Source organism: Tenrec ecaudatus, chromosome 4 (genome assembly GCF_050624435.1).
Source record: "Tenrec ecaudatus isolate mTenEca1 chromosome 4, mTenEca1.hap1, whole genome shotgun sequence".
Classification (NCBI taxonomy): Eukaryota; Metazoa; Chordata; class Mammalia; order Afrosoricida; family Tenrecidae; genus Tenrec; species Tenrec ecaudatus.
This window is the reverse complement of record NC_134533.1, coordinates 135,907,440-135,933,974: the sequence shown is the minus strand read 5'-3', so window position 1 is coordinate 135,933,974 and position 26,535 is coordinate 135,907,440. Positions and strand designations below refer to the sequence as shown.

The following is a 26,535-nucleotide window of genomic DNA, read 5'->3' as shown; positions in this document are numbered from 1 at the left end:
TATCCCTTTGTGGGTCAAATGACCCTTTCAACAGGGGTTGCCTGATTCATAACAGTTGCAAAATTACAGTTATAAAGTAGCGATGAGAATAATGTTATGGTTGGGGTCACCACAACATGAGGAACTGTATTAAAGGGTCGTGGCTGTAGGAAGGTTGGGAACCACTGCCCTAGAACGTTATGCCATTTATGTCATCACGGTTGACTCTACTCTGAGAAAGCAGCTCTTCCTCAGTCATATTTTGAGTGCCTTTAAACCTTTAGCACATATTTTTTGGCACTATATGATGCTGCTATTCATAAAATTTGAGTGGCTAATCCCTTAGAAGTAGACAGCCTGTTTCTTCTTCCCACTCTGTTCTTTGTCTTGGAAGAGCTACTGAAACCTTATTCACTTTGAGTGACCTTGTTGGAATTTGAAGTAACACTGATAAAGCTTCTAGTCTCACAGCAACCCATAAGCCACCACAGTTCAACAAACTGACAGATTCTTTCTTTTTCAGAGCACACGGGAGCAAATGAAGGGGGAAGGAGAGAGAATGGAGCACATCCTGGCCCACCAAGCCTTGAGGACAATATCTGCGCTCAGAGCAGGCAATGCACAGAGAGGACCATGTGGCTGACCCCACTATGAGACACAACATCCCTCACTGACCCATAGCTCTACAGGGCACAACACTGGAAACACAGTGTGGGAATTGTGCCTGATCTCACCCCACCACACCGAGGCAAACACTAAGGGTGTGCAACAGAACAGCAAGGGGTACAGAGCAAGGAAGTCCTGAGGGAGTACCAAAAATAGACTGTGGGGGAAGGGCATGGCACTCCATCAGACTTGACCAGAAAACATTCCTAAAGATGAACAAATAGACCTTGAATTATTAAAATAAACAAAAAACTTTTTATTGTGAATTAGATGGGGCTTTGGATATTAGATGGTCAGTTTTGCATTTAGTAACTTAACTTATTAGCTCTCCTCGTGACTTGCCCTATCCTTACCCCCTTTATTTTCCCCACCTCCCTCCTTTATTATATTGACTTTCCTTCACCCAAGATATCACCAATCTACCCTCTAGTCTGCTACTTCCCTTTCCCATACCTTCTATCAATAACAGACTTTCTCAGTATTAGATATTCTATCCTCTCTCTAATGTCTTCTATATATTTGTTTACTTTACTCCTTAGGCTAATAAAGATTTTATCATTTGTCTTAGAAGTTTCAAAGAACTTGTTTTGAATATACTTATATTTCCAGTTGTTTTTGTTTTACTGTTTACTTTTTATTTATCATTCTTAATATGTGTTTTATTAAATTTTTGCTTTTCTTCTAAATTATTTTATATTCATTTATATTTTTCTTTTTGGTAATAATCATACTTAATGTAATAAATTTTCTGATAGTTCTTTGCCTTTTTTCTTGTATCTCTTGAGTATGAGTCCAAAGTTAACGTTTATTTTTCTAGGTATTGAAAAAATCTTTTATCAATTTTCTCTTTGTTTTAAAAATTACTTCAGGGTTTATTTCTTCATTTTCAATTAATTAAAATACATTATTGTCTATTTATTCTTTTTTTTAACCTAGGAGAATATTATCAATAAATTGTCTGCTCTCAAAATCTGTTCATGTTTTCTTTGAAGCTAAAGATATCATCAACTTTTAAAGTTTTCTTTAAATATACAGAAAATGTTTCATTTTTAAATGCATTGAGTTTATAATTTTGATTGCATTAAGTTGATTAATTATATTAATTTGGTTAATTACATAATTAAGTCCCTTACTTTTTATCTCTGTTTTAGATCTGTGTCATTCTATAGAAAGTATTTATTGAGTTCATTATTACAGTTGCAATTTTATAAAATTTTTCTTGCAATTCTAAAAGTTTTAAGCATATATTTAGCAACTGGATTTGGTGCATATAATTTAAGATTATTATATTTTCTCCACACATTATGAACTTTATCATGTCATCCATAATCTCACTTAAAATTTTTAATATTAAATTACACCTTGTCTGAAATTACTGTCATTTGACTTTCTTCATTTTTGTATTTGTCTTCTAGCCTAGCAGTTTATGTGCAAGCTTGTTTCTTATTTTTGTTTTTTAAATTTTTTTTTCTTATTTTTGTTTTTAATAGCCATCTTTTAAATATGTCATTAAGAAATCCATATAGATCAGAAAACTCTTTGTGGCAAAATCCAGTGTGTCGAGTGAGGTCAGACTAGGACCCTTAGATATGGTATCCTTGCCTATCCCAAATATCTTTATTGCACATAAACATATGATATCTTGGTTGAAGATAGGGTGCCTGAGTGGTAGTCATTTTCTTCCATTGTCTGCAGATCTCATTTTGAAAGGTAGCTAGGTTAGGGACAAAGGGGGTTATCTCCACCGAATAACTACGCTAAAGGAAAATTAGCTGTCCATGCCACTGTAGAGGGGCTGCAAAGAAATCAGGCACACTAATTAGACACCTGTGGGAAAATCCATCCTAGGCCCCCACACAATGCTAGGCACCAGTGACATGACAAGACACAGGTAAGCTTAAACTCAACCAATAAGGTTGGCCAGTACCATCAACCACACCCCCTCCAGTAATAATAATACGGCAGGGGAATGAAGGTAGGGCCCTAGGGCCCAGTTTGCTCTTTGGCTCTCTTGAGATTTCCTGCTCTTGGTTCCTGCTCTTGGCTTTATAAGCTGGTGATATGCTCCTATTTTGGTGTTCCGTCCAGGTACTTTTCCACGCTCCGCTGAAAGGGTCATTTTCGATTGCAAACTGTCCCCGACCCCTGCTGTGAGCCTGGAACGCTTTCCAGGGAGAGGTGTGCTGTCTGAGACTATGATACCTGAGACTTCTCTTCCCTCATACGAGTTATGTGGATTTACTAAAGTGCTTCTGCTGTGTGAATTCTTTCAGCAGTGAGAAGTAAGAACCAAGGTAAACCACCGCAGAAATCCAACAATTCCACTATCTGTCTTCCAACATCAAATGTTGTAGATGAGGAGTTGATTGATAGGCTATTTCTTTTTTATTTGATCTTCTGATTTATCTTTCCAAATTGTTTTCTTCTTTGAAGTTCAGAAAATTTTCCTGTATACATAACTGTTTGCTTTTCTCACTATCCTACTTGTAACTGGATGGATTTAGATGGTTTAATTTACAGATTAATTTCTTTTAAGTTATTTTTTTACACTGTGGATGTTCAATTATTCCCTAGTTACTACTTTTTTTTTCTCTTACTGAATTGACTTATTGACATGTGATCTGTCGAACTGATCCTACAAGTGTGTTTACTTCCTTCATGGTTTGCATCTCTGTATAGTTTTACTCTGGGACACAGAGTATTTCTTTTATTTCATCTACCATAAATTCAGGTCTTGGCTATACTAGCCCCTCCTTTGATTTAGCTACTGACTTGCTTAGTTGGAAAAGCATGATTTTGATCAATCTTCTTAAAATCTTTAAAAAATTGTTCTTAAATTGTCCTTGACTTCCCCAGGGATGCTATTCACTAGACCTTTAGAGAAAGAGCAGGGAAGTTGGAAAATTCCACTGAGAAGAAAAACACCCAAAGGGAGTAGTTAAGAAGAATTCTGTTTATCAACTTCAGAAAAATTTACTAATTCAAGGGTCTTGCTACTAGAGAACTCTCTCCTACCGCGAGCACAAGCTGATGGGAAAGAAATGCCCTAAAGAAACCTTGTTTCCCATTTTAAGAATGAAAATAACACGTCCTAGCACCATGACAGTTTCTTATATCATCTGCATGGAATACACAAACATTGTAATAATTTTACTAACTAGAGCAGTACTAGAATCAATTTCTGTGGCAATTTGAGAAATCTAAAGTCAAATTATATATTTAATAATATTAAAAAGTGATATTTGTTTTCTGCTGTTGCTATAACAAGTGATCACAAATTTAGTGGCTTAAACAATTAAAGATTATCTTAAATTTATGATAATTCCACAGGGAAGAACCCTAAGAAGAGTTTTAATGGGCTAAAGTAAAAAGGGGTTTCTGTTTGTTTTTTTCTGGATACTATAGTGGAGAACCCACTTTTTTGATTTTGTTGCCATTTAAAATTTTCAAGGCTACCTACATTCATTAATTAGTGCCCCCTTCCTACAAATTCAAAGCTAACAATATGCAGTGCTTGGTGGTTTTCTTCTCCAGTCATATCTTCAAATCAGAGTCCAAAAAGAGTCTCCATCTTCTAAGAACTCCTGTGAATACACATGGCCCACATGGATAATCCCAGTCATCTCATCTCAGATACCTTAACACTAATCCCATCCACAGGTCCTTTATTCTACATAAGGTAATATATTCATAGGCTTTAGGAATTAGGGTTGCAACCCCTAGGTAGCCATCATTTTGACTTCCATGCAAATCAATGCTATACTTTAAGTGTGATGACGCCATTGTAGCTATGTTTAAAGTCTTAGGTTGAAAACGTAAACCTGTTTGTGCCACCTTCTTCTGACCAAGAACTCTGACAAGGTTTAGCATTACTTCAAGATGATTATAGATTTTTTTCCCCCTGAAAGAATACTTCTAGCTAAAAATCTGGAAGCAATGATAAAATTAGGGAGGAAAATCACCACTTGATGAAAATAATCAGTTCAGATAATTGGCATCCATGAGTGAAGCCATTAAATGGAAGTTGGATGGGTAACTTTACAATGCAGCGATCAGGCAGTCACCATCCGAGTCCACTCACCAAACTTAACATCTTCTGGAAGTCAACAAGCAGAGATTTGTGCAGTAGCTGCAATAATGAAGCAGGATCAACTCACCATTACCTGTACAGGGTTCTTACCAAAAAAATTGAGTCTAATTAAGACTTTTTGGAGCTAGGTTTCATGGATAAGAAATAAAGGAGCATGGGAACTTTTAAATGATACCACCAGAAAGCAAACAGGCAGATTCATGAGGAGGTATCTCCTAGAACGTCCTCAACAAGTCAATGACATAAAATGACAACGCTGAGAGGGAGTATGGCTCTGGACTAAACGAGAATGCAGACAGGTGGTAATGGTAACTAAATGCTACAGGTGGACCTTGTTTGGTTCCTGGTTAAAGAAAAGAAGGCAAAAATCTGTAAAACTTGAATGTGGGCTAGGTATCAGATAATAGCAACGGATTAAGAGAAATGTTAAAGGGATACTATATTCCACGGTTACAGAAGAACAATGTTCTAATTATAGAGAGGTGTGCTAAAATACCAAACCCAAACTAAGCTCACTGTTAGTGAGTCAGTTTTGACTAAAGATGACAATGTGTGACATTCATTTTTTAAAAGTTACTATCATCTGCCTAAGGAACCCCACTAGCATAGCAGTTGTGCCGTGGGCTGAGTTCCCAGTGGACCGCAGCAGCTACATTAGGCCACATTCCACAAGGTCAGCAGTTCGGAACCACCAGGCTCTCTGTGGGAGAATGATGAGGCTTTCTGCTCCCGTAGAGAGTTATAGTCTCAGAATCCACAGGGGCAAGTCTATCAGTTTATAGGGTTTCCATTAGTCAGAATCACTCAGTGGCACGGAGTTATTTACTTTTAATCATCTGCCTATGAAAATAGATATGATGATGTATTTTAATTTAAACCCAGGTAAAATTACCACAACTGTAGCCAAGCAACTCACAAATGAGGAGAGTTCAGTTAACCAGTTATAAAGATTTGTACAAATATAGTACTATTAGCTAAAAGACAAACAAACACGCAAACAAACCAAACTCGCTGCCATTGAGTTGATTCTGACGCATAATGACTTTATAGGACAGGGTAGAACTGACCCTGTGAGTGTCTGAGACTAACTCTTTACAAGAGTAAAAAGTCTCATGTTTGTCTCACAGAGGAGGTTTCAAACTGCTGACCTTTTGCTTAGTAGAAAAATAAGATAAATTATACATATAATATATTGTACTATATTACACTGCTTGTAAGTAACAGCGCCATCTTAATGTAGCATAGAAATAACAATAAAAGCAATACATATCATATTTAATCTCTGTAACTAATCTTTAAAGTATATCTTATTATCTCCACTTTATAGTTGCAAAATTGAGGCTTAAGTGGGCTAGGGAGAATAGGGATTCAAACAGATGTTTCTTATACACTATGAACAGTGTTTTTAAATAACAATGAGTTGTTTATTTATTCAATAAATATTTAATATACACTACACAAAAATCAACATGCATTTTGTATTTTGAAACATTTGTCGCTCAGATGAAACACTTTTAGATACAGTCATTAAATATGAATGTTTATGATAAAATAAATAAATGGATTCTATTAATTTCTGTATGCATTGTGACTTGTTCCAAATAGAACATTTAACAGTTTATATCAACTAGGTTTTGAACTATACACTTGATACAAAAAGATCCAACTGTCTACAAAGATCGATCTCGACTTCTTTTACCTAAAAGACAATGTTTATTCCTGATATTGAGTTTGTCCAATTTAGGAGTATTAAATGTGTCAATGTACTTTGAAACAGGGTCATATAATATCAATACCAAATTTCTTGGACCAAGCTATCTTGGATCTATATAATACAAAACAGTAATGAACCACCAAAACAAAACAGTGATTGTCGGACTGTTTGTACTCTTTGCTTATGTTCTACCCAAGGGAGAAAACAAAACAAGTGAGACATTTGGGCAAGAATTCATTTAATCTGTTTTATTCAAATCAGATGTTGTATGACTTGTGGTTTCAATGTAAATTACATGATATTTAAATAACATAGACACTTATTATCTTTCCTCTTCGCTTTAGAAGCATGGGTGTAAACTAGCTTATGAGTTATTATGTGTTGGAGCAGAGAATGACTGGGAAAAAAACTAGAAAGAAAATTTCAAACCTATCACTTCAATCTCATAAAAATTAATTTTCCGTATTTCACCAAATGCCATACCTGTGCAGTGTAACGTATCTGTGCAGTGTTTTATAACTGTATATGTAACTAAATTGTTAACTATTGTGCTTCTATATTAAGGATGATATTTTTGTCTTACAACAATTCCATTCTATTTGAATCACTGTCTAATAAAAATATAGTGCAAGCCATATATGTAATTTAAAATTATTTAGTAGACACATTTAAAAATAAAAAGAGGCAGATTAATTACTCTTAATATTATTATTTTTATTTGGTACTACTTAAATATAAATCTTTCAACATGTAATCAGTAGGAAAATTATTAATGAGATATTTTACTTTCTTCTGTTAATAGTAAGTCCTTAAAATCCAGGATAGTATGTTACACTTAAAGCATATGCCAGTGTGAACTAGCCATATTTCAAGTGTTCCCTATCCACATAGCTACCATGTTGAGCAGAACAACTCTAGAAAATACCTGGGTATTGCAAATGGCTAACACGCTTGATTTCTAACCAAAAGATTTGAGGCTTGGGGTCTTGAGTTCATTCACAGGTGCCTTCAAAGAAAGGCCTGGAGACCTACTTCTAAAAACATTAGCCATGGACAATCCATGGAGGACACTTCTATGTGACACATATGGGGTCACTAGGCGTCAGAATCAACTCAATAGCAAGGGCTTAATTTTACTTTATATTAATAGCATATTTGTATGTGTGTCTACCTAAATTAGAACACCATGGATTAATTCTCTTGGGACAAAAAACGAGACAAGTCTATGAAGTAGATTTACTTCATTAAGGACTGTTTTGTACTTTTGAAAACCAAACTAATACTTGCAGAGTTTAAAAGAGCGCAGCTGTATTTGAATGTCAATGCAGCTGCATCATATAAAAGGAAAGCGTTTTAAGCCAAATAGGAAACAGGGAGTTTGATGAAGTGAGACATTGCACAGAGCATATGTGCTTGAGTGAGTGGCTTCCTGGCAACCTTGGGGGGAATGTCAGTCCTGTAAATACCAGGCTAAGTTTCTGGCATCATGAGTGCGAATACTTAGCACTTAATGTAATACGCTGAGTTCCTATTTTCCAAAAAGGAAGCTACTCTTTTGGACATATTCCAAGCCACAAAAAATTCCCACACGATTATAACTACTTTTGAAGGTCTATAGCTCAAAGCTTTTTGGCAAAAACTGTTAAACCATTGACCACAAGGTAAGAGTGGAAAGAAACACTTAGCAGTATGACCGCTAGGCAAGGAAGACACACATTTCTGCTCTAGCTGATTGCATTTATTTTAGAATACAGAAACCAATAGTGTCACTCAGTGATATACTCGCAGTTCAGCTGTGGGTTGGGAGTTCCATCCTATCTTCTGGGATATACTCAAGTGCTCCACAGTTCTTATGAAGACATAAGAACTCTTTCATTCGCCATACTTTGTTCTAGGAATTTCCTCCACATTCTTATTAATTCATTACCAAGTGTTTTTTTTTTTAACAACTACTGTTCTAGAATTTTAGAGATGAAAGAGTAAAAAAGTAGGGCGGGCAAGATAAAAAGAAACTCCCTCACCCATTGAATATATGAGGGGATAGCCCCCAAAAGAACCAACTTTGTTTTTTTCAAAGCTATGTATTTAAATATTTCTACAAAACAACCCTATCACCTTCAAGGTATTTTCCATTATACTTCATACATTTGTTAAATCTGTGATTCCATTCTTGGAAACGCTTTTCAAACTCATCTGTTTGGATGGCTGACAGCACCTCCCTTACCTGTTTCTTCTCCTCTTCTATATAATCAAATTACTACCTTTTCATGTCCTTCTTCATTCATGGAAACAAAAAGAAGTGCATGGAATGAAGTCAGGTGATTAAGGTGCATGGGGCAAGAGAGGAATGCTATTTTATGCCAAAAGTTGGCGCACTGAGATGGCTGCATGAGCAGGTGCATTGTCATGATGGCAAAATCAATCCCCTGTCTGCCACAAATCAGACGTTTTTTTGTGGTATACTGTTATGCAATCTTTTCAGAACCTCTATAAAGCTCGATTAACAGTCTTATCTGGTAGAAGGAACTCAAAATGCACTAGCAGTTGACATTTTTGACTAGGAAGTTGACAGACATCCAGAAAGAACTTTGTCATCAGTCGACAAAATTTCATAGCCACACACTGTTCTCTTAAATCAACCATCACAACAAATGAAGTTTGAGCGAAACTGCTGTTACAAAAAAAATCACTATGACAAAGAGAACCTTCCCAGATGATGCCACTGGGTGCACTAACTCAGAGCAAGTTGCTTGCTGCTTGCCTAGTGGGAAAAATGAGTACTACAAAAGCTGTGCTCCGCCCAGCACAATTACGGTTTTTGGGGTGTGCCCCTTCATATATAAATAAATAGTAAGTAAATAAACAGTTATTAATAGTGTACACACACAATACTGTACAATACACAACAGTGTGTTGTGGAGAAAAGTAAGCTAAGGAAAGGGGTAGGTAACATTGGGTGTTGAGGAGGTCAAGGGGATTGGGGGCAATTTTTGATTGAATAGTCAGGGAGGGTCTTAATGAGGTAATATTTGAACAAAGACCTAGAGAAGGTAAGGAGAATCAACAGTAAGTGCAAATGTCTTGAAGTAGTATATATCTGATCTACTCAAAGAACAGTACTTGATAATGCTGGAATAGTCGTCTCTTTAACACAATACACATGTATCTCTTTATCTCTGCCATTACATATAAAGAGACATTTAGGATTTATTAATTAGCATCATTTTCTGGGATTGTCTAAATTTACCAAACAATAACCCAACTCAAAGATCAAAGATACTTGAGACTAAAGTGCTCCCAGATGGGTAGCTGTTGGACTGTGATCCCCATGGTAGACATTTGAAACCACAGAGGGTTGCTATGAGCCACCAGTGACTCCATGGCAGAGAGTTTGTTTATTTTGATGGACAATGGTCATTTGAAAAATGAGGGGCAGTTGTTGGTGCATTTATTTCACTGCCATTTTGTTTACCCACTCCTCCCAAATCCTTGTATACATATACATGGGTGGACTCACTTAGCTAGCTTTCTAAGCCCGCTCCTTCCTTCCCTGCTCTTTACCATATGCTGATGCTGTGGAGGGTTTCCCTTGTGCATCCACTCATTGTTAAGTGTTTCTGGTGACTTTGACATCATAAACAAGATCTTTTTCAATGCATAAAGGTGGAAAAATGTCAATTAAATGATAGCTAAATCATCTAAACAGGAAACAAAGTGAAAATTGGCCAAGAAGAAAAGAAAACATGCTGGAAGAATTAGATTTCAACTTATAAATACAAATATAAAATAGGTGACAGGTAATATCCAGCTAAGATTTAGCTAAGTGGGAAAAAATTCATTTAAAGAGGGTCAATGAAAATCAGATGTAGGGAGCAGAGGTTCTCTTTCATAAATTAGTGAGTCATATTGATTTAGGTAATAAATGAATAATTGTAGGGTAAGATTAACTAGGTGTTTTGAGGTTATTGAGCATATTAAATTGCACCAATTTAGCAGAGAGTGGATTTGGCTCATTTTAATATCACAATTAGCCTCCAGTAAAAGAAGGGAACTTTTTCATTGACAAATTTCAGCTATGTGAGATCACTGCTAATATTTGCTGAGTTGGGTTTAGAACTCAGAATGTCTATCAGGGGTCTTCAAACTTTTTAAACAGGGGGCGAGTTCACTGTTCCTCAGACCCGTAGGAGGGCTGGACTATAGTTTAAGAAAAAACTACGAACAAATTCCTATGCACACTGCACATATTTTATTTTGAAGCAAGAAAAAAAAGGGGGGGTGGGGGTGGGAATCACCCAGTGGGCCAGATAAATGCCTTTATAGGGCCGCATGTGGCCCGTGAGCCATAGTTGGGGAGCTTTGGGTTTACTTTACTTTCTTCAAAACAAAACATGTTTTAAAATCAAAACCAGTTACACAGGAAAAAAAAGAACTAAAGAAGTTAGAGCTGGAAGGATTCTAGAGCTCTTTCCCAAACCTCTCATTATGCAAGAAAGACTCACTGCTCTCACTTGTAAAGTGTATAAAGTGAAGGAGATGATGTGATTGTTTTCCAGCTCTTAAGAATCTAGAGAGGATGAGTGGATGTTCACTATTGTATTGCCAGTCTATGCCAACCATGGTTCCGTCGTTCTCAGGAATCTTTGTACAGCCGCATTTAAATAAAAAGAGCCAGTTTGAATGACACAATGCAAAAACATTTTACTAGGTTTATTTTTTTCACATTTGAATTAGTTTTCTTGCATTGTTTAAACATAACTTAATGGATAGTGCCAGTCACAGAAGGAGCAAAGTTTGAACACAATGAAGTCTTGTTTGAAGATGGCTGAGTTACTCAATAGAATACAACATACCTAAATGCTGGGACTAGAAAAAAAACAAACGATGTAATGTTTTTGACACATTCATTTATGAAAAGGTGGCATGAAATGAGAACCAACCCTAAAGGATGAGATGCCCATATATGGAAAGAAAACCCAAATTAGCCGGAATAACTGATAGTGTCAAAATCGTTTGTGCTAACCCATGTCTTTCCTCGCTGCTGAGTAACTTCTGATTTGTAAGGTGAAATCCTCTAGATATGTTTTACTTGCTAGGCTATCACTGACCATTTGGATGGAATAGTCAAACTCTGAAAGATATGCTCCTCTACACCAACACCAAGTGTTTCAAATCCATTCTCATTTCATCTCATGTCAAAATCATACATGATAAACAATTTACTCCCCTCCATAACTCATTGCCATAAATTGAAACAACAGATGACAAGCTAGGAAAATAATGTTTGTAGCCTAAGTTAAAGGCAAAGGATTAGCATTTCTAACACAGCATGTTTTTCTAAATTTGAAAAGTATAAAAACCACAACTCTACTGAAAAAGGCCATCTTATAAAATGTGTTTCTTTGGGGGGGAGAGCCTACTTATAAAAAGATAAATGCTAATTGAAACCACAAGAAGATATAAAACCTAATTTATATGAGTAAAACTCCCAAATTTTGATAGAATACTGCAATGTCAAGGCTGTGAAAAATGTATACTGCCATAGTTTACTAGGGGAGATGAAAAATAGTATAAATTCTATGGAGAGAAATTTGGCAACTCTAGGAAAATTACATATTCATTTGCTTTTACCCTGCTTATAGAAATTTACCCCAAATGTATACTGGTAAAAGTATGACAAATTAACAATTTCCCTGGTAGTAATTTCCACATCCCACCATTTGCCAGTTTTTGGACCGTTGTGGGTTATGTGTTACTTTGATGCTGGAAGCTATGTCATTGATATTCCAAATACTAACAGGATCACCCAAGGTTAATAAAAGTTCAATAGAACTTCAAATTAATAGCAGAATGAAATAAATATTAGGCTGTCTACTTCGGAGGGAGTAGCCACTGAATCTCTTATGTAGGTCAGCATCACATTGTCAGATGTAATGACAGAAAACATGCCCCCGAGTTGGAAAACACTCAGTTATCACTGGGGGAGCGCTCGCATCTCAAAGTCGAGTCGACCATTCTGATGTGGAAGGAATAAAGCTTTTCAGACCTTTATTTGCTTAAAGAGCATAATTCAAAACTAGAATAAAGAGGTGAAAAAGTCCGTTATTTTTGAGCACATGGAATTAATGAAGTATGAACCAAGGGAAAATGGATGTAGTTAAAAGTGAAATATAATGCATAAAGGTTGATATCCTGGACATTTGTAACCTGAAATGAACTGATATAGGCCATTTGTAGCTAGACAATCATACAGGTGCCTATGCTGGAAATGAGACATTTGAAGGGAATAGCTTCACATTCATCATCAAAAAGAGCATTTCAAGATCTATTTCTAAGTACAATTCTGCCTATGATAGAATAATAGCTACAGGTTTAGAAGTAAACTCAATTAATATAACTTTCAATCAAATTTTCACACCAACCACTAAAGCTAGTGATGAAGTAACTGAAGAATTCTACCATATTTTCTCAATCTGAAATTGATCAGGCATACAATCAAGATGCACTGATTAGAATGAAACAGATGAAAACAATGAGGGAAAAACACTATTTAGAAAATATGGTTCTAATGATAGAAACAGCTGGAAATCACATGATAGAACTTTGCAAGATCAATGACTTTTTCATTTCATACATTTTTTGATAACATAAATGGCAAATATCCACATGTACTTTGCCAAATGGAATACACAAGAATCAAAAGGACTGTATCCACAGGAAGAGTTGATAGAGACGCTCAATATTATCAGCAAAAACCAGGCCAGGGGTAGACGGTGGAACTGCTCATAGATAACCTCAGGTTGAACTTGAAGAAAATGAAAGCCAGTCAATGAGAACCAAAATCCAACCTTCAGATATCTACCCAAAAGTCAAGAGTATTTTAAATATAGATTAAATTTCAAGAATATTTTAAATTAGATTTTAAAATAGATTAAACATTAATGACAAAATTTTTGAGAAGTTATGGAATGTCATCAAGGACATCATACATGAATAAAGCAAAAAGTTGTTTAAAAAGTCAAGAAATAAAAGATAAAAGTGGATTTCAGAAGAGACTCTGAAACATGTACTTAATAGTTATAGCAGATGGAAGAAGTGATGAAAAAAAAAGCTGAACAAGATATTTCAAAGAGTAGCTGCAGAAGACAAAGTAAAGTATCAAGTGAAATGTGCAAAGACCTAGAGTTAGACAACGAAAAAGGAAAAAATACCCAGCATATATTAAGCTGAAAGAACTGAAGAAAAAATTATACCTTGAATTACAATATTGAAAGTCTATGGAGAAAATATTTAATGATGTAAGAATCATCAAATGAAAATTGAAGGTATATACAGTCACTGTGCTAAAAATAACTGGTCAAAATATGACCATTTCAAGAGGGAGTATATGATCACACACAAATGATAGTGAAGGAAGAAGTCCAAGCTGCCTTCAAAGCATTACTCAAAAACAAGGCTCCAGAAATTGATGGAATACCATTTGAAATGTTTCAACAAGCTAATGAACCACTGGACAGCTACCTGGCCAACTGAATGGAAGAGCTCCATAAAAGTACCGATGTCAGAAAGGTTGTTCAACCGAGTTCAGAAATTATTGAACAATATCATAGATATCATAAGAAGGCAACATTTTCCTAATATCTTTCATCAATAATTGCAGTAGTGTATTGACAGGGTGCTACCAGAAACACAAGTCAGATTCAGAAGAAGACATGGTATGAGACATCATTTCTGATGCCTGATGGATCTTGGCTGAAAGCAGAGGATACCAGAAAGATGTTTACTCATATTTTATTGACTATGCCAAGATATAACAACATGTGAATCAAACAAACTATGGGCAATATTGCTTAGAATGCGAACTACAGGCCATTTCATTGAGCTCTACAGGAACGTGTACATGGTCCAAGAGGCATTTATTTGAAAAGAACAAGGAAGCACTGGATGGTTTAAAATCTGGGAAGGTATGTGTCAGGGTTGTATCCTTTCATTGTATTTAGTCCAAGTATATACTAAGCAAATACTGTGAGAAATTTGACTACATGAAGAAGAATGTAATGTCTGGATTAGATGAACACTTGTTAACAAGGCAGATAACACAACTTTGTTTGCTGAAAGTGAGGAAATATTGAAGCGTTTGTTGAAGATCAAGGATTGTATCAGAAATCTTCACAACTGGACTAATAAACAGCGTAATCATATATGGAGAAAATATTAAAATTTTCAAGCATTTAATCTTGCTTGGATTCATAATCAATGCTCATGGAAGCAGTAAGTAAGATATTAAACTATGCATTGGGTAAATCTACATAAGACCACTTTAAAGTGTTGAAAAGCAAGGTCTTAACTCTGCGGACTAGAGTTTGCCTAACCCAACCAATGGAATTTTCAATTGCCTCATATGTATGTGAATGTTGGACATTAAATAAGAAAGAATGAAGAATAATTGGTACATTAGAATTATAGTGCTGACAAAGAATATTGAAATTCTATAGTATGCTAATAAACAAATCTGTCTTGCAAAAAGTATAGCCAGAATGCTCCTTAGAAGAGAGGTTAGCGAGACTTTGTCTCTTGTACTTTATTAGGAGAGACCAGTCTCTGAAAGAAGATACCATGCTCGGTAAAGTAGAATGTCAGTGAAAGAGAGGAAGATCCTCACGGAAATGGATTGTTACTGTAGCTGCAATAATGGGATCAAATATAACAAGAATTGTGAGACTGGCCAAGGGCCAAGCAGTGTTTCAATGTTTTGCATAGGGTTGCTATGCAACCAAGTAACTTTATAGCACCTAAAAACAATACCAACATTTGTAGCACCATTCATATATGCAAAAGGTATAAAAGAACCTAACTATCTTATAACAGAGAATTGATAGTATATACAAGGACTACTCTACAGCTAAAACATGAGACTAAGAAAAATCATAAATTGCTATGTTATAATCTCCAAATTACTATAAATTAAGGAAAAGCAAGGTAAAGAACCATGTGTGATTGTAGCATATAGTCATGTTTGTTTTTCTGTTTGTTTAAATTTAAATATTAAGATAAACTTTTTTAATGTAAATAATTGAGAATACGATGGAGTATATAGCAAGAGCAAGAGCTAGATTTCTCTTGTTTAGTTTTGTAATTTTTATGTTGACATGTGGTAGATAGTTAATATAATTTGAAAACAAAAATTAAAAGTAAAATGAAATTCATGAACATGAACATTACAATAGAGCACGCAATTTAAATACAGAGCAATTAATTCAAGTGATCCTAAAATTGCAAAATTTTAAACTATAAATCCCTAGTGAGAGACATGCCTTAAATTTAAAACACACAAATTTTAAGCCTTTTTAGTAATCATATTGTTAGCAATAACATATGTATTCTAATTTTAAATATGTTTAAGCCCTGGTGGCATAGTACATTACTTGTCCGGCTGTTGACTATAAGATCAGCAGTCTCAAACTCCAAGAGAGTAAGATGCAGCTTTTACTCCCATAAAGATTTACAGTCTCATAAACCAGAATCCAGTAGATTGCAGTGAGTTTGCCAGTGAGATGTGTTTAATCAAATAAGAGTGTAATAAAAAATAAAATATAACAAATGATAAATACATATACAAATATTGATTCAAGTAAGTTCAGGCAAATATTTTAATGTTACATTTCAACTGAAAATATTCATATAAATTCATGATATATTTAATCTTTTATTCTCTAAAAAGCTTAGAAACTATTATCAACAATGAAACACGTGGGGATCAGATTGTGATTTCTAAATAAATTTCTATTAAGAAAAAACAAGATTCCTTGGAGAAATGACAGACTCCATGTCAGAGGCAGAAAATATACAAGATAATATTGGGATATATAATCCTACCAAAAAGTAAGAACTCTATCAAAAAATATATCAGAAAGATGCAAGAGAACATAAAAATGCTACACTGGCCAAAGTTAGTATATTTAGGCTATCAGATAAATAATGTCAGCCCCAAATACTCCAAATAACTTCTAAAATGAAGAGCAAAGTAGGACTTTCAAGATAGACTAAAAAGCCAACGTGATACAAAAACTGTGCTACTGGTGTAAGAACAAACATACTGACTTTGGAATTCTATGGCATAGAATTGGAAGTTAAAAAATAAAATTGTACACTAATTGATTTTTGACAAGGCAGCACACTCATTAGATGGGTAAAGAAGAGTCTCTTCAACAAGTAGAACTAGGACAACTGAATCTCTACATGCAAAACAATGAAGTTAGACCTATTCCTCAACCACATATGCAACTTAAATCGAAATGAATTAATGGCCTAAATATAAAAACTAAAACCCATAAAACTCTTAAAATAAAATATAGGGACAGTGATTCATGACCTAGTTGTTGACTAGTGGTTTTCAGATATGACAATTAAGGTCTGCAGAACAAAAGAAAATGACATAAAATAATCTTCATCAAAATTAAAAACTTTGTGCATCAAGGGACTTAATCAAGCATTAATGAGGCAACCTTAAGAATGGGAGAGAGTTCCAGCAAGATGGTGATTGAATAGCACGCACAATAGGGACGCCGTGGAAATCAGCACAGGAGAGCCACTGAGAGGGAAACTCCACTCTTCTAGGTCACAAGAGGAACATCATAAAAATAAGTAGACTCAGATCCAATGGGTTTTGAAGAGCTGTGGACTTTTGGCTTACCACTGCAGAGACTGACTGGGGCTTAGTTTTAGCCTTGACACAATCATGGCTGGCACCAGGCTACTTTGGCCAGCCCAAGGGCTTTACTTTAACACAGCCACAGCTTCTGCTGTGTTTGGGTAAGTTTTAAACCCCTCTAGCCCCAGGGTTAGGAGATCTGAACTCAACTATTCAATACATTTTTTATCTCTTCTTTGCAACAGTAGCGACTGGCTCAGTTTTTAAACTGTTTTTTGTTTGTTTGTTTCACTCTCTTTCCTCTCACATGCAACTGCCAGCATTCAGGACGGGACCCTCACCTAGGGCAACTCCACCAAGCCTCCACCCAGCTGGGGGAACTCCCACCTGCCTCCTGCCCCACCAACCCCCACCCCCACCCCACCACAATAGCTGGGAGAAATCCCACCAGCCCTCCACAGTCCTCCAAGTGGCTGGGGAAATCCTGTCTACCTTCTGCAACTTCACAAAAGGCTGGGGAAACTCCCGCCAGCCTTCCATTGCCCTCCACGTGTTTGGTGGAATTTGCTTCCACTCAACTGGACAAACCTCTGACAACCTTGCATGGAGCTCAACGTGGCTGGGGGATCCCCTCCCCACCCTCCACAACCTTATATGTGGTTGAGGGAAATCCACCCCCCCACCTCCCACTATGCTTCACATGGCCTAAGGTAAGCCCTCTAGCCCTCCCCAATGCTTGACACTGCTGCAAGAAGCCTCCACCCCACCTCTATGATGATCTTGCTGACTAGGGAAATTCTGTCCACCATCCACACTGCTTTACACTAAAGCAGGTACACCTACCTGCCCTCTGCAGTACTCCTGTTGCAGTGGTCACCTTCTCCTCCCCCCCCCCCCACACTGAGGCATTCCAAGCCACTGTGGGCAATACCACCACACTTCTTGTGTGATCATCCAATGCAGCATCATCTTGACGGGTCCGAAACTGCCCAACCAGTGTACCCTGAGAGGGTCATCCAACTTGCCCTCCAAATAACAGAACACTAGTTGAAAAGGGAAAGAGTGAAACCATAGGAGGACAAAGCAGTAGCCAAACTCCTATCCAACACCTCCCAGCACAATTAGCTGTAGGCAGTTTGAAAAAGACTTTCTACAAGTCTCTGAAAGAGACAACCCAGTGCTCTTCTACTCTCTGGAAAATAGCTCCTGGCTCCTCTAAACGACACACAAACAGCAGCCAGCCCCAACAACCTGAATGAAAAAAAAGGGGGGGGGGAATAAACAAAAGGTAATGTCGGAAGAAGTCTTGACCCTAACAACATGAATAGAAGAAGCAGACATTGATCTACCACAGAAAGAAATCTTCAAAATGCTGCTTGGAGTCATACAGGATATGAGGGAAGCAATACAGAAAAAGGATAAAACAATGAAGGAGATAAAGGCCACACACCAAAGGGAAATGCAAGAGTTAAGGGACAAACACCAAATAGAAATACAAGAGATAGGGGACAAGGTAACCAAAGCAAATAATAAATTAACAAACATCACTAACCGACTAGAAGAAGCAGAGAAGGGTACCCGGGACTTCAAAGACAACAAATCAGGCTTCAACAAATGGGAAAGACAGTCAAACTAGTTAATCAAAGAAGCTGAAAGAAACATAAGAACAATGTCTGATACCATGAAGAGGAACAATATTTGAATAAATGGATTACGAGAACAACACACACCATGAAGTCAACTGCAAAAATCACAAGACAATTCCTGGAAGAAAACTTTCCCAGCTTAATGAACAAAAATCATGTAACCATTCAGGAAGAAGAGAGGACACCAGCTGGACTGATTCCCAGGAAGAAGTTTCCAAGGCACATAGCGGGCAAGGAGTCTACAAGAATCAAGAACTATAGACCAGTATCCCTAATGAACATTGATGCAAAAGTCCTTAACAAAATACTGGCCAATAGAATACAAAAGTATATATGAAACAAATAATTCACCATGACCAAGTGGAATTCATACCAGGGATGCAGGAATGGTTCAACACATGAAGGACCATTAGTATTATTTGCTATATTGACATGAAAAATTTTAAGAACCACATGATAATATCAATAGAGGCAGAAAAAGCATTCGACAACATCCAACACCAATTCCTGTTTAAGGCACTCAAGAGATAGGAATAGAACGAAAATTCCTCAAAATAATACCAGTTATATATGTAAAACCAACAGCCAATGTAGTACTCATTGGTGAAAAAAGACAAAAACAATCTCACTGAAAAAAGGGACCAGACAATAATGCCATTTGTACCCTTCACAATAGCTAAACACAAATTGAAATATCTAGTGATATACCTGACTAAAAAACAAAATATTTGTATGAGGAAGACAACAGAACACTATTAAAAAAAAGCCAAGAGTGACCTCAACAAATGGAAGAATAGACGTGTTGGGAACGATACATTGATGCACTTCTCCTGCCCTCGGCCCACGCTGTATGTGGACCTGGCTGGTAATAAGATCATGGCCGTCTATGAGCCTGCAGATGGTGCATCACCAGCAGCTTAGAGGAAGGTGGAATAAGTGCCTGGTTTTATTACTTTTGGAATGTCCTCATTAGAGATTGAAATTTGTGAGCATCATTAGAAGTGATCCAGATAAGACAAAAAGAACACCCCAGTTGCCATCAGTGTCCTAAGGACCAAAGAAAATGACCAAGGCACAGCTCATGACCCGTGAATATTACAGTGCAGTGTGCAGGAGCAGCAGGAGACCAGTCCCTATGAGGCAGAGGTTCAAGATGGTCCATGATTTGCTCTGCAGCATCTCACAAACTAAATAGTCACCAAGTAAATAAATCTCTCTTCAAGATGTAGAAGCTGGAATCACTGACATTCAGTGATGTAGCTGTAAAGTTCACCCGGGAGGAATGGCAGCTCCTGAACCCTGCTCAGAAGACCCTATATCAGGATGTGATGTTGGAGAACTATCGCAACCTGGTTTCCATTGAAATCCAGAAAGATGATGATCATTTGCTTGATCACTTGCAATGTGAAAGATGCATGGACAGAAAGGAACGGTGCTATCAATGTAATACTTTGGAAAGTATTGTTTCTCAGCACAAACACAATTTTCTTCCAAAGGAAAATTATGAGATGTTTGGCTTACATGAAAAAAACAGAAAATTAGATTTAATCATTCTGGAATCAAATCAGAACAGAATCAACAAAATACACAAGTCAGGTGTGCTCAGTGAAGATGAGAAAACTTTTCTCCACATTGAACAAGAGCAGTTTTGTACCGAAATGAAATTCCCTGAGTGTGAACCACCCAGGCTCATGAAGTCACAATGTAGTCAGCATCAGGAGTCTGATGAAATTGAGAAACCAAACACAGGTGATAAAAGTGGGATAACCTTCATTGAAGACTCTGTGCTCTATGAGCAGCAGATTATTGATATATTAGATAAAAACTATGAATGCAGTCAATGTGGGCAAAAATTCAAGAAAGCGTTCAAACTCAATGCACATTATCAAAGAAGTCATGAAGGACAAAAGCTAGGAAAATCCTTGCAATGTGGGAAAAGTTTTCACAGTGTATCATACCTCAAGGGACATCAGGAAACTCATGTGGCAGGATTGTCCTTTGTATGCAGTGAATGTGGGAAAGGCTTCACCAGGAAGAATTATCTCACTGCTCATCAGCGAATTCATACTGGAGAGAAATCCCATGTATGTGGTCAATGTGAAAAAGCCTTTCTCAGGAAGGATGGTCTCACTGCTCATCAGCGAATTCATACTGGAGAGAAACCCCATGTATGTGTTGAATGTGGAAAAACTTTTATCAGCAAGAGTAACCTTACTGTTCATCAGCGAACTCATACTGGAGAGAAACCCCATGTATGTGGTGAATGTGGCAAAGCCTTTATGAAGAAGACTGCTCTCACTGTTCATCAGCGAACTCATACTGGAGAGAAACCCTATGTATGTGGTGACTGTGGGAAAACTTTTTTCAACAAGAGTAACCTTACTGTGCATCAGCGAACTCATACTGGAGAGAAACCCCATGTATGTGGTGAATGTGGAAAAGCCTTTCTCAGGAAGGATGGTCTCACTGCTCATCAGCGAATTCATACTGGAGAGAAACCCCATGTATGTGGTGAATGTGGCAAAGCCTTTATGAAGAAGACTGCTCTCACTGTTCATCAGCAAACTCATACTGGAGAGAAACCCCATGTATGTGGTGAATGTGGCAAAGCCTTTCTCAGGAAGGGTGGTCTCACTGTTTATCAGCGAACTCATACTGGAGAGAAACCCTACGTATGTGGTGACTGTGGGAAAACTTTTATCAGCAAGAGTAACCTTACTGTGCATCAGCGAACTCATACTGGAGAGAAACCCCATGTATGTGGTGACTGTGGCAAAGCCTTTTTGAAGAAGACTGCTCTCACTGTTCACCAGCGAACTCATACTGGAGAGAAACTCCATGTATGTGATGAATGTGGCAAAGGCTTTATCCAGAAGACTTCTCTTACTGTTCATCAGCGAACTCATACGGGCGATAAACCCCATATATGTAGTGAATGTGGCAAATGCTTCATTCATAAAGGAAACCTCAAAACTCATCTACAAATTCACAAGAGAAAAACCCTATGTATGTGATGAGTGTATTAAAACTTTCAGCCAGATGTGATGCCGTACAGCACATCAGAGATTTCACAAAGGAAAAAAACCCTTTGCATGAATTAAATGTGGAAAATCTTATATGTGGAAATCTGAGTTCGTTAAACAGGAAAAAATTCCCCACAAGAAAAACTTTCTTTTTTATTTATTTTTTTTTTTTAAGAAAAACTTTCATTGAAGTTAGTGTAACAAAGGTTTCAAAACCAAGGAAGAGGTGTTAGAGTTTGGCCTGGGCCAAGCATAGGAACAGACAATTGTGACTTATGGGTACCCATGTTCGGCACTGCTGGCATGACCCACCTTTGTGGGGAGAGGATCTTCCAGACTTCTACAGGGTACGTGGGTACCTCATTGCTCTTCCAGCTTTCAGTGGCAAGAGAGCTGAACCTGGTGTTTCCGGATCACAGCCATACCAAGCAGTAGAGTGCCCACCCTGATTCCACTTGAACCTTCCCCACCTGCATGCTCTTTGATGTATGGGAACAATTAATCCAGAGGATGAATGGACCACAACAAACCTCAGCCTCCACAACCCTGAAACCAGAAGAACTAGATGGTCTTCAGTTTCCACTACTAATTACTCTGAAAGGGATCACAAAAGAGGGTCCCTGAATCGAGTGGGAGAAGAAAGTGGAACAAAATCAAAATGATAAAATAGATCAGGCTTACTGGTCTGAAGGAGATCTGGAATCCGCAGATTATGGACTTTAGAGGCCATTCGCTCTTGGACCTGCACTCACTCCTCTGCTTCATCTTTCAGCCGAACAATATACAGGCTTGGAGGGGAAGAATAACATCCAAGAATAACATACACTTCTTGGAAGATGAACTGTACAAAATCAAAGGAACAGCAGTTGCTTATGGATAAAAACTGTGGAATAAGAAGGAACAGGAAAGAAGGATGAATAATATAAAAACTAAGAGAGGGTGGAAGTGGGAAGAAGGCCGATATATCTCGGGGAACAGAGTCAATGTATGAATTGTTGAATTGAAAACCAATTTACTCTGTAATGTTTCAAATCATAAAAAAGTGAAGAGTTCATGCCTCATCAATGATTTCATGTAGGACAGTTACCATGTAGCTGTAATGTAACAAACTTTAACAAACTTTTACCTGTGTTTCTAAATTTTTTTGACATAAACACACAAAATTGACAAGCCTTAAATTCAGTCAAGATGGGAAACTCCACAGGAAGTCATATGGCACCACATACCAGTGATCTCATGCAGAAGGAAAGCTCTGGCAATATAGTGACTTTGCAAATACCCTCTTTCGTTTCTCTCAGCGTGTCAGTAAACTACATTAGGATTTTAACCAATGTAGTTCAAGTTGTAGGTTAAAATTCTAAATACTTTGTTATTGTTTTGTTTTTCTGACTGTATGACTAAGAGATGGCATGGAGGAGAAGATCCCCTTCCAGATCTTTTCTAGTCGTGATTGAAAAGCTCAACAGATGAATGGAGCCTTTTTTCAAAGATGGCTTTGCCTTAAGTCTGGCATGCTGTCCTGGCTGTAAGCTAGGAATGCAGACAGGGTTGAGGGCCAGGGCCTTGACCTAAAACTTGGATCTCTCTTTTGGACTGAGATTCTGCCCAACATGATCCCCGAGTGTCTCCTGAAGCTCATGAAATAAAGTGAAAGCTATATAAAAAAAACAAAAAAACAAAAAAAACAAATGGAAGAATATCCCATGCTTGTGGATTGGAAGACACCATATTGTAAATATGTCAGTTCTACCCACAACACTATGTAAGTTTAATGCTATCCTGATACAAACACCATCACCTGTCTTCAAAGAATTGGAAAAACGGATTACCAAATTAGCAGATAACTCCTCAAGAAGTAGGACAAAGTGGGAGGGCTTGCTTTACCTGATTTTAGCACCAATTTACAGCCATAGTAGTCAAAACAGTGTGGTATTGGTATAATGACAGATATTTAGACCAATGGAAAAGAGCTGAAGACCCAGAAATAAAATCATCAGCATACAGACAACCGATCTTTGATAAGGGCCCAAAAACTATCAGATGGAAAGCAGATGTCCACTTCAACAAGTGGTGCTAGAAAAAAATGGATATTCACCTGCAGCGAAATGAAGTAAGACCCTTATCTCACTCCATGCACAAAAATAAACTCAAGGTGGACCACAGACCTTGAGGTAAAACCCTAAACTATTATGGCCATCAATGAGGGAATTGGGTCAAACCTGAGAATTCTGGTGCAGGGAATACATAGGCTATTGGAAATGAGGAAGAACACAAACACAGAGGAGATCCAAATTGACAAGTGGGATATACTAAAGATAAAACATCTGTGTACATCAAAAGAATTTGCCAAGAGAGTAATAAGAGAGCCCACAGACGGAGAAAACATCTTTAGCAATGACACAGCAGACAAAGACCTTATTACTAAAATCTCCAATACTCTGCTAGCGTCCAAATAGAAAAAAAAAATACTAATTGCCCACTGAGGAAGTGGGTAAAGGACCTGAACAGAATTTTCACAAGGGCAGAAATCCAAATGACCAATAAACATATGAGAAAATGTTCCTGATCATTAGCCATAAGTAAATTCAAATTAAAACAACGAGATACCACCCAACACCCTCAAAGATAGACCAATTAAAAAAAATCAGAAAGCAACAAGTGTTGGAGGGGCTGTAGTGAGATAGGATCTCTCATCCACTGCTGGTGGATCTGTCGGTATGTACAGCCACTATGGAAATTGATTTGGCAATATCTAAAACAGATGGAAATTGAGCTACCATTTGACACAGCAATTCCCTTACAGGCATATACCCAGAAGAGGCAAAAACCAAACAACGACCAGACATCTGTGATCCAAAATTCATCGCAGCACAGTTAACAATTGCAAGGAGTTGGAAATTACCCAAATTTCCATCAACTGACAGAGTTGATTAAAAAACTGTGGTACATACATATAATGGAGTACTACGTATCGCTAAAAAGCTGTGCTGAATGGGTAAAGCACATTGCTGAATGGGAAGAACTGGAAGAAATTATGCTAAGTGAAGTAAGCCAAGCACAAAAGGACAAGTACAACATGAGTCCATTAAGGTAAGCTTTAAAAAATTCAAAAGGGGAATAGGGCAAAAGCTACTGTATACAACCATTCCTGGGGTGAGGTCTAGGTAGTATGGCAGGGGCAAGACCAAATCCATGAATAAATATGGTAGCCAACTAAAAAGGAGGGGGGGGGAGTAAAAAAGAAAGAAATAAATAAATGGGTAGCAGGGTAACAGGGCACTAACACATCCAAGGGGAGAGTATTGTTTATATCTCCACAGGGAAAGAGGGACCAGACTTCAACCCAGTGCTCCAAGATGTGAATGCAACATACATCTGAGAAGCCAGCACCAATTGCAACTACATGAACAGCCACCCCATCCCCCAGAAGAAATTACTTCAGAGGACAGCACTGAAGCTACAGCTCATGGACAGGGACATGTCTGATCAGAGCACATGAGAGAAAACAAAAGGGGAGGACGAGAGAGTGGAGCACATCCTGGCCCACCAAGCCTTGAGGACAATATCCCTGCTCAGAGCAGCCAATGCACTCAGAGGACATTGGACCAGCCCCACTATGAACCATGGCATCCCTCACTGATCGAGAAAATTTTATAAATTATCAAGGGTTCATGAGGAAGGGGGTGGGAGGGAGGGAAAATATGAGGAGCTGATACTAAGGGCTCAAGTTGAAACCAAATGGTTTGAGAATGATGAGGACAATAAATGTACAAATGTGCTTGACACAATGGATGTATGTATGGATTGTGATAAGAGTTGTATGAGCCCCCCAGCAAAATGATTTTTAAAAAAGTTTTGGAAAAAGAAATTTAGCTGAAAATAGTTACATTTTCTAGGGAAGTGAACTATAGTTTTTTATTCTTTTAAATAAAGTCTTTTCCACAACTTAAATTTCTTTTAGATGCAGTGCCTGTTTCCTTTATTGGTAGTCATGAGCAGATATGTCCGCTACAAGTGAGAAAAAGGCATAAGGAATAGGAATTATTACTTAGTCAGGTGATGTTCTTTATAGAAAAGTTTGATTTAAATGTTTGATACGTAAGCAGAAAACATATTATTTGAACACTTACCTGGATCTGTAGCTGACATCAGTGAACCAAAGAATAAGCAGTCCGTGAAATGAAAGTCTCCATTTTTCAACTGGCCAGCATATATCATAGCCTTGACAAAGCCATACATAATTAACCTGTTGAAGAGAAAAACAAGATTTTCAAACATCTAGCCGAATTCTGTATTACAAACCCATGCTCTGGTAGCTTCTCCTGTGTATCCTGAATAAACACCATGTATACCTTACCCCCATCCTGCCAAGTCACGGCTGGGCTAGCTTTCAGTACTGTTAAAAACTCCTGACTACTAAGGAAAGCTTGTTCACCAAATATCCCAACTCATTCACCTGGCAAAAGGTCACACTTTCCAGTATGTTTCAATGAAAATAAGGTAAGCCTCAAGATTACACAGATAATCCATCAACTGTGGCACAACCACGGGTGCCCACAAATAGGTAGTGAGTTTGTTGATATCTGACAATGGATATCCTTTCAGTTTCTTTTTCTTGTCTGCTGGGCATGTTGGAAAGGGTTCAAATTTCCATTCTCCCTCTGTAGAGAGAACATTGGTTTTTCACAGGACATCAGCCAACCACTCACAAACCAAGAGATGAGTTTTCACTCCTGTGGATGTCAGCAAACTTCCACACTGGAAGA

At 37.4% G+C, this 26,535-nt stretch overlaps 2 protein-coding genes across 2 annotated transcripts in view; one reads left to right on the top strand and one right to left on the bottom strand.

Moving 5' to 3' along the window:
• The window catches only part of SLC9A9 (solute carrier family 9 member A9), an 826,675-nt gene that overhangs the window by 620,559 nt on the left and 179,581 nt on the right, over positions 1-26,535 (bottom strand). The window contains exon 5 of the mRNA XM_075546794.1: positions 25,900-26,015. Coding sequence (XP_075402909.1) covers positions 25,900-26,015 — 116 coding nt within the window. The remainder of the gene's footprint in view (positions 1-25,899; positions 26,016-26,535) is intronic.
• LOC142444382 (uncharacterized) lies at positions 18,560-21,791 on the top strand. Its single transcript, XM_075545235.1, is given in 3 exon segments — positions 18,560-18,613; positions 20,711-21,738; positions 21,740-21,791. Coding segments are annotated over 3 exon segments (1,134 nt in total).